Source organism: Balaenoptera ricei, chromosome 7 (genome assembly GCF_028023285.1).
Source record: "Balaenoptera ricei isolate mBalRic1 chromosome 7, mBalRic1.hap2, whole genome shotgun sequence".
Taxonomy (NCBI): domain Eukaryota; kingdom Metazoa; phylum Chordata; class Mammalia; order Artiodactyla; family Balaenopteridae; genus Balaenoptera; species Balaenoptera ricei.
Genome location: NC_082645.1, coordinates 82,345,207 through 82,358,054, shown reverse-complemented (window position 1 = coordinate 82,358,054; position 12,848 = coordinate 82,345,207). Strand labels below are relative to the sequence as shown.

At 38.6% G+C, this 12,848-nt stretch overlaps 1 protein-coding gene across 6 annotated transcripts in view; it reads left to right on the top strand.

Annotated features, from left to right (window-relative positions):
- Positions 1–11,693, top strand: part of HECW2 (HECT, C2 and WW domain containing E3 ubiquitin protein ligase 2) — a 363,403-nt gene extending 351,710 nt beyond the window's left edge. For 4 of the 6 annotated variants that reach the window (XM_059928396.1, XM_059928395.1, XM_059928394.1 and 1 more), the window contains one exon: positions 176–484. In XM_059928396.1, coding sequence (XP_059784379.1) covers positions 176–455 — 280 coding nt within the window. In that variant the 3' untranslated portion in view covers positions 456–484. Of the gene's footprint in view, positions 1–175; positions 485–10,778 lie in introns of those variants that run through there. The other 2 variants (XM_059928399.1, XM_059928397.1) reach the window with 2 other exon arrangements.
- Positions 11,694–12,848: the final 1,155 nt, after the last annotated feature.

Below are 12,848 nucleotides of genomic sequence, written 5' to 3'. Positions count from 1 at the left end.
TTTCTACAAACATAACACACACACAACACACATTTAAAAACAAAATACAATCATAGCGCCTGTACTGATTATGACCTGCTTTTTGTTTATCACATATCACTAATCATGAATAACTTTCCATGTCATTAAATACTGCTTTACAATGTTATCAATAATTCAGCTTTTCCTCCTCTAGTACAGAGAGCATTGTCTACTGGAGCTATCAGCTTGGAAATTGGAAAGTAACTGAGGAGCTGGTGTCACTTTCTTTAATTAAAAAAAAATCCAGAACAGGCGATGGACACTGGGAGGATCCCTTGGTGACACCACCACTTTTCCGTATTGCACCTGCCTTGGGACGTCCCCCCTTGGTCTCCCAGTTCCCCACCACCTGCTGGTCAGCCGAAGTGCCTTGGCTGAGAGGGAGTTGGCAGAAGACTGTCCCACAGCAGTCTGCTCCATCATTTAATCTCTGATACAAGGCCCTCTTCCACCCTTTCCCTTTCTTCCCACCTACTCAATTTATACTATCTTATAATAATATTTTAAGGTTTTACTGTATTCTGCCATTGGATCAGCACGTGCTAATGAAAATACACCAGTGATGACTAGGAATATTACCTTATTAAAAATCCTTAAATATGCTACACCTTTTGGATTGGTCTTTACTTTGGGAAGTGGGTAAGATGATCGTAAAACGTACTTTGCCTGAAAAAGGACTCCAGTAATGAATGTAAAATACTACTGAAATAATTTGTAATTACTGAACGGAATGAAATTAGTTTGCATTGCTGCTGCCAACAGAATAGAGTCGTCCAAGTCACAACAACTATAAATCATAAAGTGTGTGTTTGTGAGTGACAGACGTTACAGCTGTTAAGGAATGGTTATCCCCTCCTCTTTGGCTTCAAGACCAAAAACTAGTTTGGGCTCATCTCCTTCCACCACCCTAGTCCACTACACCAGCCCCTCTCCGCTGGGGCTGCTGCCGCAGCCTGCTGGCTACACACCTGCTTCTGTTCGTACATCCTGTAGTTCGTCCTGTGCTCAGCAACCAGAGTGAGCTTCTGAAATCTCCAGATCACCTCCCTCTCCCCGCTCATCCCCTCCAGTGCCTCAGAGTAAAATCCATACTCCTTGCCAAGGACTACCAGGTGGGTGGCCTGCTCTGGTCCACTCTTCTAACCTCAACACACACACTCTCCCACCGCCAGCTACGGCCACCAGCCTCCTTCTTGAGGAAATGTGCCAAACTTAACTCTGCCTCAAGACTCTGGAAATTGCTGCCCAAACTCTTTTCTGCTGGTTCTGCATGGGGCTGGCTTTCTCATCCCTAAGGACTCAGCTCAGTGCTCAGAAAGGCCCTCCAGGCTTCTGCCCCCAGTGTACCTGCCACTCTGTCATACCTTAATTCCTTTATAGGACTTACTTCAGTTCAGTCATTGTGTTTAGTTATTGGTTTACTTGTTGACTGTCTATCTCCCCCCCTCTAGAATCTAACCCCATGAGAACAAGGACCTTGTTTGAATTGAATGTGGTTTTGCCCCTCGTGCTGAGTCGTAGTGCATAATTGGTACTCAGTATTTTTAGTGACTTCTTAAACTTCAGGTCTGACTCTGGACCACTCCAGACAAGATATGCCAATATCGCTTCTGTATCTTTATGCCCTCATCTGAACAATAGGGATTGGTACTGATAATTACATTACAAAGTTGTTTTGAAGATTAAGTGAGATAACATGTACAAAGTGCTTAAAATGATGCCTGACACATTATTCAATAAATTCAGCTATTTTGACTATTGGCCCTAATCCCTAGCCTTCAGAGCTGGCATGGCATTTTACAATCTTTAGGTGTTCAAGAAATGTGCTGCATCCACCCAGGATATTTATATTTTGTTTGGGCTTCTAAGAGTTCTCATTCTGGAACTGTTCCTTACTGGGTTTTCTTCTATCGGGTTTAAATTCCTACATTTGAAAAGTATGTACTTTTCATCTATTCCCAGGGGGCATCCACAGGTGAGAAGTGACCTGATTACCAGGCATAGTTTGAAGAGTTTCTTCTGTTAATTATCCCCCATGCAGGAATTCCCACTGTGGGAACATTCCACATTGTATTTATAGATCCAGATGCATTTTAACCAAGACAACCTAATGAGACTTTAGAATAAGATATTAATTAGTTAGTAAATCTAATTCCTCCAACAAGCCTTTAGATACTCATTATGCATTTATTATATGCAAAACTTTATGGGAGACATAAATTGACCTCTGTCCATGTGGACTTTAAAACACATAGAAGGAAGTAATAGATATTTAAATGAATAGATAACCAACATCACTGCCACCAAATGGTATATGACACACGAGTAGTGGGCATAGTAAGTGCCTTAGAATTCCTTTCCATTGATTCACATTTATTGAACACCTGGTGAAGGTCGGGGTTGTGCTGTGCCACCATGGGTTACCCAGATATTTGTGAACTAGTCTTAGTGAGAATTCCTGCTCTAAATCTCATGGTCTAAGAAAGTATTAATTGGGATACTAAAGAAATTATGAATATTTAAAAAAATCATAAGAAAAGTTATACCTTTATTTGTGTTAATAAATCTATCTAGGCTAACAAAACAATCACTGAATTACTTCCGTTGAATTTATCACTCTGTGTGATTGGTAACTTTGTATTTCTCATGTTGATTACAAGCTCCGAATTCATCATCTGCCATGCCCATTTCCTCTATTCCCTGGTGTGTTTAATGGCACCTGTGCCATATCAAGCTCCACACCCAGTCACTAGCTCCCTTTAATGCATGGAGTAAATGGGAAAGGTCTCTGCATGAGCACACCTCACTTCCTGATGTGACCCTACCTCCCTCTCTGTCTTCACGTCCAACCTTGGCTCCTATCACTCAAGCACTTGTAGTTCCTGATGATGCAATGCTTCCTCACACTTCCGGGCGGTCTGCTGGGAACGTCCTTCTTGTTGTTGATCCAGAAAAACCCTACACACCTATAAATCCTTCAAGGCTTGGCACAGATAGTGTCGTCTATAAAGCCTTTCCTGACTCTGCAGAGCAGACTTGTAACTCATTGTGTGCAGGGCCACTGAGAGCCCATATGAATCTTTTGGATTAGAGAAAAGTTTCTTACAGTTTTCTGGAGAAATGCAGCCCTGAGCTAGGGATTATGGGTTGGTGAGCAGAGCCAAAGGTAGGCTGGATTACAGTGCCTACTGGCCCCAGCCAGATCCCCTAGTACAGAGCACAGACTGCATAACCTTTAGTGGGTCCCATTTGCCTGCATATTTTGCTGTCAGAGTGCAAACTTCTTGTGGGCAGAAAGCAGACTATTCTTCCTCATCTACCAGGGGACAGCTCAGTGTCTGGCATGCAGTATGACCTCAGTAAGTATTTGTTCAATGAATGAAGGAATAAATGAAATGTAAGTTGAAAAATTAATTTTTGTTCATCAGGGTACTTTGTATAGGAATGACAAGCTTTCAAAATATGGGGTCTTCAATGGGGGACATAATAAAAGAGGGTCTGCAGGTGAAAGTGCTTGGGTGCTACCTGAACACTCAGTGGGCCCTGAATTAGGGGGCCCTGGAGAGCCCAAAGGGAGTCCCTCTTTGCCTACCTCATAGCCCAGCTCCAGGCCAACTCTGCTCCTCCCTCCAGCCTTCCCTGCCAACAGAACTGCGGCAGCACCTGATTCCCCTGTGGGGAAGCCTATAGGCGCTATCTCAGATGAGGAAAATTTGGACTTGACACGTAAACTCGGTCAGGAATGCTCACATTTCCAAAGAAATCATGACATTAAAAAGAGATAAGCTCTAGTATCCCTTAGGAATTTTCCAGAATGCTTTTAAGTATTTTTTTTTAACATCTTTATTGGAGTATAATTGCTTTACAATGGTGTGTTAGTTTCTGCTTTATAACAAAGTGAATCAGCTATACATATACATATATAAGTATTTGTTTTTGATTGATTAATTACTTAATGAAAAGGTGGGAATAGGAGTAAGGAAACAAATTAGGATTAGGCACCACTGCCAATCAAAAAGAAAGAGAGTACTGATAAAACACATTCTAAATGATAATGCAAATAAAAAAATTTTATTCGATTTATATACATTTTATTTCTCGGGCTATATCTACTAGATAAAATGAGGCCCATGCTTTTCACCTCTCACTCTCTCTCTCTCTCTTTAAAATCCTGATTGTAATTTCTTCTTTGCCTCATATTTTGAGTCCTTATAAGCTACCAAAAATCACTTCTGGGGAAATGGAGAATAAATTAATAAATACATACACACATACAGAAATACATTAATCAGTTAATTGATTGATGAAACTTTAGATGTAATTGTGATTCTTTGGGCTCATTGGATTTGGATAATTGACTTGTCTATCTATAGGAAAGAAAAGAGGGTTGAGCATGTGACCTTCTGGTTACCATTTAAAGAATCCAGAAAGCACCAAGAGATCTATTAAGTCAGACCAGATGTCTGGAGGGCTTTTAAATCTTCTTTATATTGATGCCAGCATGATTTCCCAAAGACCAGTTCAGACCTGCCCTCCTTGAGTGTTTCTGGCTGCATAGATGAAAATGAGGTAAACTCATTACAGCCTTAGTGTGGCTGGCTTTGAAAGATTTGAAAAATGTTCTTTTATTGAGACTGAATAACTGGATGTGCTTTTGCTGCCAATATCAACATAGTCCAAGGGCCCTTCTGTTATTTTCTGCTAGAGTTTTCTTAGGACATGGAATGGGGCGGGAGAGGGGGTGTGAAAAGCCTCAGAGGATTGTGTTTTGTTTTGCTTTTTTTTTTTCCCCCCTGTTCTTGGCTCATACAGCAAGTTGATGGTAAATATTGGGCAATTTATTTAACCACACTATTCCTCAATTTCCTTATTAGCAATGCTGTCTTGTTTATAAGGAGTTTTGAAATTTTTGCAAGCACACAAAACAATGGTACAAACAGCCAATGTAGTGTGATGAATTGGGAGATTGGGATTGACATATATACACTAATATGTATAAAATGGATAACTAATAAGAACCTGCTATATAAAAAAAATAAATAAAATAAAATTCAAAAATTCAAAAAAAAGAAACAAATAGCCAATGTAGATATCTTATTTCTAATCCAATTGACGTCTCTCCGCTAGTGGAGCCTACCTGCATCAGACTCATTTGGGGTGATAGTTAAAATGCAGATCCCTAGGCCCACCCCAAACCTTCTAAAGTAGAATCTCAGGGGGTACACCCCAAAATCTCCATTGTAAACAAGCTTCTTGGGTGATTCTGATGAATTTCACCATATCTCTCTGAGTATCTCTGCTTTCTGGTGAGCGTGAGATAGAACTAGATGATTTGAGCACCTAAAAATCCCCTGGTATCTCTCAGAGTTTTCTGGACTGACCCAATCTGGACCATTTTCCCTGGAGTACCCGTATATTTTGATTGAGTCATTCAGTTAAAAAATATCTGAAGCTTTATTTTGCTAATTCCTATCGTCAAAATGTATGTAATCTGGTAGGAGGCTGAGGACTAGCAGTTAAAAGTCAGGGGTGGGATGAAGTTAACAGTCAGGCTCCCAAAAGTGAAAGAGCATTAGTCTCCCTGCTTTCGGTTTAATGTTCGACTTCCCCTAGGAACCCAAGGTTGCAGTCCTATTCCTGATTTGACCTTGGGAAAACCACTTACCCTTTCTGCACAGTTTCCCCTTCAACAATATATACTTTCTCCATCTTCATGATACATCTTCTAGGGGAGCCGTTCAGTTTATTCAAAAGGAAAGTTCTGTTACGGTAACCATCTATTATGCACCCAGATGTAATTTAGGAAGCATTGATAGCCTTAGGTTATGGATCAGTGATGGCGATTATGTCTTATGACCGAAGAGGATCAAAAAAGTTGTCCAGTCCTTCTTTTCGTGTTGAGAACTGAAACTGTCGAAGAAAGAGTACCCAGGCTTATGGATTTCATGGATGAGTTACTGAACAGCAGAGACATGCAGAGTTCCTCTTTCTTTACTCAGAAACCTGGGAGAATGAAAGGACGGCTGTTGACTCCCAGCTTGGCCCCACTGCCTGCCCTTGATAGGGATGATGCTACTATATCACACTTAACTACCTTTTCTTAGACTGTTGTACTACATTGAGACCTGTAGTGATTTTCCAGTGCTGCATAACAAATTACCACAAGTCTAGCCGCTTAAAACAACACACAGTTACTATGTCACTGTTTCTGTGAATCAGGAGTCCAGGCACAACTTAGCCAGGGCTTCTGCTCAGCATCTCATAACGCTGAAATCAAGATGTCAGCTGGACTGCATTCTCATCTGGAGGCTCAACTAGGGAAGGACCTGTGTCCAAACTCCCTTAGGTTGTTGGTAGAATTCATTGCCTGCAGCTATAGAATTCATGGCAGCCTACTTCTTCAAATCTAGCAACAGTGAGAGTCTCTGATCTCTAGATGCTCTTTTAAAAGTCTCACCTAATTAGGTCAGGTCTGTTCAGGATCATCACCCTTTTGATTAACTTAAAATCAACTGATTAGAGACTTTAATTACATCTGCAACATACCTTCACCTTTGCCATATTCCATTGGTTACAAATTACAGGTCCCCAGTCACACTCAAATGATGGGGATTATACAAAGGTATATAGGTCATGGCAGATCATCTTAGAACTCTGCCTACCATAAGACCACAGTGAATTAAAATTCATCATTCAGTTCAAGTATGCGTAAGAAGTTAATTGGGGAATTCAAACATTACTATTTATGAATTCTCATTCTCATGTATGTGGCCATTTTGTTAATTCTTGACTAGGTAAAATTAACCTTCAGTTAAGGGAAGGTATTTGGTTATCAAGAGGGAAGGAACAGGCTTAACTACCATGTGATAGATATACTACACCTACAGTCCTGTCCTGTCCTAAGCAAGTAAAACATTAATTATGGATTATTGCTTACCTAGATAAAGGGTTTGCTTGAATTATTTTATTTCCTAGTTTACCCACTATGATTCAGTTCACAAAAATGAATTCACACATATCTATTCAAGATTACAACTGTATAAAATGAGTTACTCTTTTAAGAGTTGTCCCGAAAGTTGATCTGTCATACTCTTTCATATACCAGCACTACCAAAAGAAAAAAATAGACAGTGAAAACCTTCTATTAGGTGTAAACGTTAGAGATCATCTTTTCAACATTTCTTATCACAGCAACATGCTGAAGAAAGACAGTGTATCAAAAATGGGTAACAAGTAACCAGATTAATATTGCTCTGTAAATAAAATGCATAACTAAATAAAAAGGTGAAGAGGCTGGAAAAGATTAGCTAGAGATAAACAAGAATTAATCTCTTTATTTTGTAGTGTTTCTTACAAATCAATAGGAAGTCCTGAAGTTTTAAATAATAAGTTGACTTCACACTCATTAGGATGGCTATTATCCAAAAAAAAAAAAAAAACCCCAAAAAATAACAAGTGTCAGTGAGGATGTAGGAAAATTGGAACCCATGTTCATAACAGCACTTTTTTACAATAGTCAAAAGATGGAAACAACCCAAGTGTCCATCAGTGGATGAATGGATTAACAAAATGTAGTATATACAAATAATAGAATATTATTCAGCTTTAAAAAGAAGGGAAATTCTGACCCATGCTACAGAGTGGGCCTGGAAAATGCTAAGTGAAATAAGCCAGTCACAAAGGACAAATACTGTATGATGCCACTCACATGAGGTTCTTAGAGTAGTCAAATTCATAGAGATGGGAAAAAGAATGGTGGTTGCAAGGGCAGGAGAGAATAGGAGTTAGTATTCAGTGGGTACAAAGTTTCAGTTTGGAAAGAGGAAAAAGTTCTAGAGATGGATGGTGGTGATGGTTGCAGAACAACGTGAATGTAGTTAATGCCACAGAGCTGTGTACTTGATGATGGTGAAGATGATACATTCTATGTGATGTGTATCTTATCACAATAAAAACAATTTTTAAAGAAAATGTAAATAGGCAAAGGAGATGAACGTGTAGATCACAAAATGGGAAATGTTACAAACAAGCTGACTTGGGGAGAGATTCTCAGCCTTGTTGGTAACCAAAGAAATGAAAATGTTTAAATTTCACCCAAAAGAAGTACCATCTTTAGTCTAATGGGATAATGAATGTTACGTGTCATCTGACACACAAAGTCTGGATGATAATTACATTCAAAACATACTCCTCTTCTTCCTCCCCTTTCCCTATAACAGATTTAAGTCTTCAGTTAATATTTTTACACCAATATTTTACACAAGATAGATATTTAAACCATTCCTAAGACTTTCAGTATGCTAGTTCAGTTCTTTTTTTTTTTTTAAAGAATTTATTTATTTTATTTATTTATTTCTTTATGGCTGTGTTGGGTCTTCATTTCTGTGCGAGGGCTTTCCCTAATTGTGGCAAGCGGGGGCCACCCTTCATCACGGTGCGCGGGCCTCTCACTATCGCGGCCTCTCCTGTTGCGGAGCACAGGCTCCAGACGCGCAGGCTCAGTAATTGTGGCTCACGGGCCCAGTTGCTCAGCGGCATGTGGGATCTTCCCAGACCAGGGCTCGAACCCGTGTCCCCTGCATTGGCAGGCAGACTCTCAACCACTGCGCCACCAGGGAAGCCCCTAGTTTTTTAAAAAGTAAAACATTGTTCTTGAGACCTAAGTTGAGGCTCTGGTGTAAGGAAGGTGTAATATAGATTATGTTAAATGCAATTCTGAAGTGGTTTATTATATCAAAGAAAGTGTTTGCTTGCAAAGATTGATTCGGTGATTTTCCCCCAATATATTCTAGAGTTTGTAATAACAAGAGTTGTAAACTCTGAACCGGTTCTATCTCTGTGTCCTAAAACTGGTACAGACAGTCTCAGACTTATGAGGGTTTGACTTACAATTTTTCGACTTTACAGTGGTGTGAAAGTGATACACTTTCAGTAGAAATCATATTTCCAACTTTGAATCCTGATCTTTTCCCAGGGTAGCAGTATTCAGTGCCACACTCTCTCCTGATGCTGGACAGTGTCAGTGAGCCTCAGCTCCCAGTCAGCCACGTGATCACGAGGGTAAAAAAACGATACACATACAACCATTCTGTACCCATACAAACATTCTGTTTTTCACTTTCAGTGCAATAGTCAATAAATTACATGAGATATTCAACTCTTTATTATAAAAGAGACTTTGTGTTAGATGGTGTTGCCCAACTGTAGGCTAATGTAAGTGTTCTGAGAATGTGCAAGGTAGTCTAGGCTAAGCTATGATATTTGGTAGGGTAGGTGTATTAAATGCATTTCTGACTTATATTTTCAGTTTACGAGGGGTTTATCAAGATGTAACCCCATTGTAAGTTGAGGAAGATCTTTATTTTTCTAATATAACAGAGCCCCTTCGAGTTACTGTTTCTAATAAGCCATGTGGCCACACACCTGCTTTATCATCTCTTTGTTATCTCATAGTTTCCACGAGTCATGATTATCTTTTGGCAGTTTAATGAAGGCAATTGGAGTAAATCTTTTTGATGGTAATGAAATGTAGCTAACAATATATATCTTATTAATTGGTCAAACACTGTGAGCCAGGCATTGTATTAAGCATGTTTCTGTGATTTCATTTAATCCTCATATCCTTCTGAAACAAATGATATGATTCTGATTTTATAGGTGAGAAAACTGAGTGGCAGATTTTTAATAACTCACTGCAAATTACACAACTCGTTGGCAGAGCTGAAATTCAAACCCAAGTCTATCCAACTGTAGATCTCTGATCTTCCCATGACACTATGCTGCATCTAGGAGTATAACTATATTTCATTAGTATTAAAGTGATTTATAAGAATACAAACTTAAACATGTGACTCTGCAAAAACAGCCTGTTAAAAATCACAGCTCCCAAAATTCCGTATTAATTCAGGAGCGTTTTTTTAAAGTCAAAGTTGTTTAGCTCCCACAAACAAACTGTTGTACATTCCAAATAAAATGCTTCCTATTTCATGTCAAAAGTGCAGATTTACTTCCTGATAAGATGTACTATTTGGAGACTGTCTATTTTTTATTGTGATTCAGGTGCAAATAACAGGAAAGCATATTTTTTTCCTATCTTGGCAAAAGGGGAGGTATTTCTAAAAAGAATGTAATGTAATGATTTAAATGGCCATTATTTTGCATTGTGAATTAGGAGAAAACAGATTATAGCACTGGAGTCAAAGAAGTAACAATGGTCTACTGACTTCGACAGGAAAGTCCAGCCAGGGAATTTCCCAAAACTCTAAGCCATGAGGCGTGTCTGCGGGTCTTCAGAGACACTCAGTGCTCTTCCCTGACCAACAAAATGAAAAAATGGAAAACCGTAGATTTTTTGAGAGACTTTCAGGCAAATGCCAACTCTGAAAATGAATTACTTTGCAAGAGTTTATAGTCATGTCTTTTAGGAAAAAAAAAATCTAACATCAAAAGAGAAACAAAAATTCAAACTTGTCTTTGTAATTCTTAGACAACTAAACAAATAGTAATATGTATGTAATATGGATTTTAAACGGTTGTGAAAATGTAAGGAAAATATTTTTTAAAGATCCTATTTCCCTTAAAGAAATTCAATTCTGAATTTTTCAAGTCGAAACGTTTTCAAAGTGTTTCCAAAAGGAATGTGAAAATTGGCAACAAACCCATTTGAATATGAAAGACAAGCACAGGCAGACACACAGAGAAACAATATCGTTTCACTCAAAGCGTTCTGAACTCTGTACTGCTTCTTCTGTTTGCAGAGCTCACACTTGTTTTAACCGTCTGGATCTCCCTCCGTACCCATCCTTCTCCATGCTTTATGAAAAACTCTTGACAGCAGTTGAAGAGACCAGTACCTTTGGACTTGAGTGACCTGGAGGCACAATGCCCCGCTCCGTGTAGACAGGCAATTCCGGAAGCTGCCTCTAGAAGAATGGCTGAACGTTGGAAGTTTCAGGAGTACACTTCCATTAGAGTAAAGCTGAGTGCTGTTATTTTCCAGGAACACGTGTTCTGTCACATTTGGGGACTGGATAGTGGTGATGAGTCCTCTTGGAAGGATTTGGGTGAGCTTGATGCCCAGGGAACCACCCAACAATCTTTCAATCAACAGTTCTTGACTGCCAAACTTTTTTCCATTTGTTATGTTCCAAGACAAAGATGAACCTGTACACGATCAGCTCCATGATGACTTTTAGAGACTCAGGAGAATCTTGAAACTTACCTTTGAACATGATTCAAGCCAAACTGGCAGCACTTGGCCCAGTCTCCAAATTAGTGCAAGTTAAATAATATAATAAAAACAAATATATCTCCTGAAAATACATTCATTTAAGCCCTAAGTTATAACAGAATATTCATTTTCTTGCTTATGAGTGCCTGCATGGTGTGCACCATAGGTTTCAGCTTTCATGGGACACAGTGAAAATGAAACCAAGTCAATATGAGGTAACCTTAAAGATTTGCAATAAGGTGGTCTGTGACAATGTATATGCAAAGTGGTATGTGTGTATATGGCCGAAGACAAACTGTTATTCAGTGAATTACTAATGACAGATTTTATGCTTTATAATGCATGAAAACAGTTTTAAAATAACTAGCAATTAATCACAGCATATCAGGAAAAAGTACACAGTGAGTTCCGTTTATTTTTTATAAGTTCATTATATTTATGTTCTCTAAGATGTATATAAGAACCTACCTATCATACTGTACGTATCATCTGTTCCATTTTCATGTTCCAGGCTTACTAAGGCATCATGCTAATACGTATCCTTTTAAGCACTCTCAAAGGGAACAAAAGGGCCTTTTATATTTATAAAGGTACAAAAAAATTCCCCAAAATATTTTGCACTGAATGTACCAAAGTTGAAGGGACATTACAATATGACTAACAGCAACTCCATCACTTGACAAGTATAATAGAAAATAGCTTCTAAATCAAACTTTCTTCACAGTGCCATGTTTACCACTACAAGGACTGTGCATCTAAGTAATAATTTTTTAAGATTCACTCTATGTGATAGTATGATATGCATTTATTTAAAATGCATTAGACTCTCTTCCATCCATCAAATACTTTGCAGGATGGCATTTAATACAGATATTTCGTATTTCCCCCACTGCTTTTTATTTGTACAGCATCATTAAACACTAAGCTCAGTTAGGGAGCCATCAGCAACACCCAAGAGATCAGCCCTCTTTAGTAATAAGAGTTCCATTTTCCCTCATCAGTGAAGACATCACAAATTGAAACTCTCAGTACTATATTTCTAAGCCTACATTTTCACTGATGCATAATTTTCTTATCAATATTAAGAAACAATTTTTCTATGATATCTCAGAAACTGCATGACATCACTAATGTTATTTCTGCTTAGTTTATCAGAGGGTGTTCTTCATTTTTATTGCTTTGGGGTTATTCCATATCCTTGTTTATTTCTTGACTTATGGTCGTAACTAATCAGGTGTCCAATAGAGTGAAGTTAAATTGAGGGTAATAAAATCATTGGATTAAACATTTGGCTTGCCAGCCTATGGTATTACAGGCATTGCCCAAATACTTCTTCGAGAACTATATTTATAAGCAACCATGGAATTCCTATTATGAGATGTTGGCAATCCTACATTTTATGGAGGTCAAATGCATGGTTTTCATAGGTGGTTTGTAAGAACTGATTTCACTGTTGGTTAAGCTACATTTACTATTGGGACCCTCAGGAGGAATACCACTCATGTTGCATTCCTGCTCTAAAGGCAAGTACTGTGGTGTGGAGAAACGTTCTGGGGAAAAGGTTACAGAAATCTGGAAATAAGAAGGAAAGATTTAT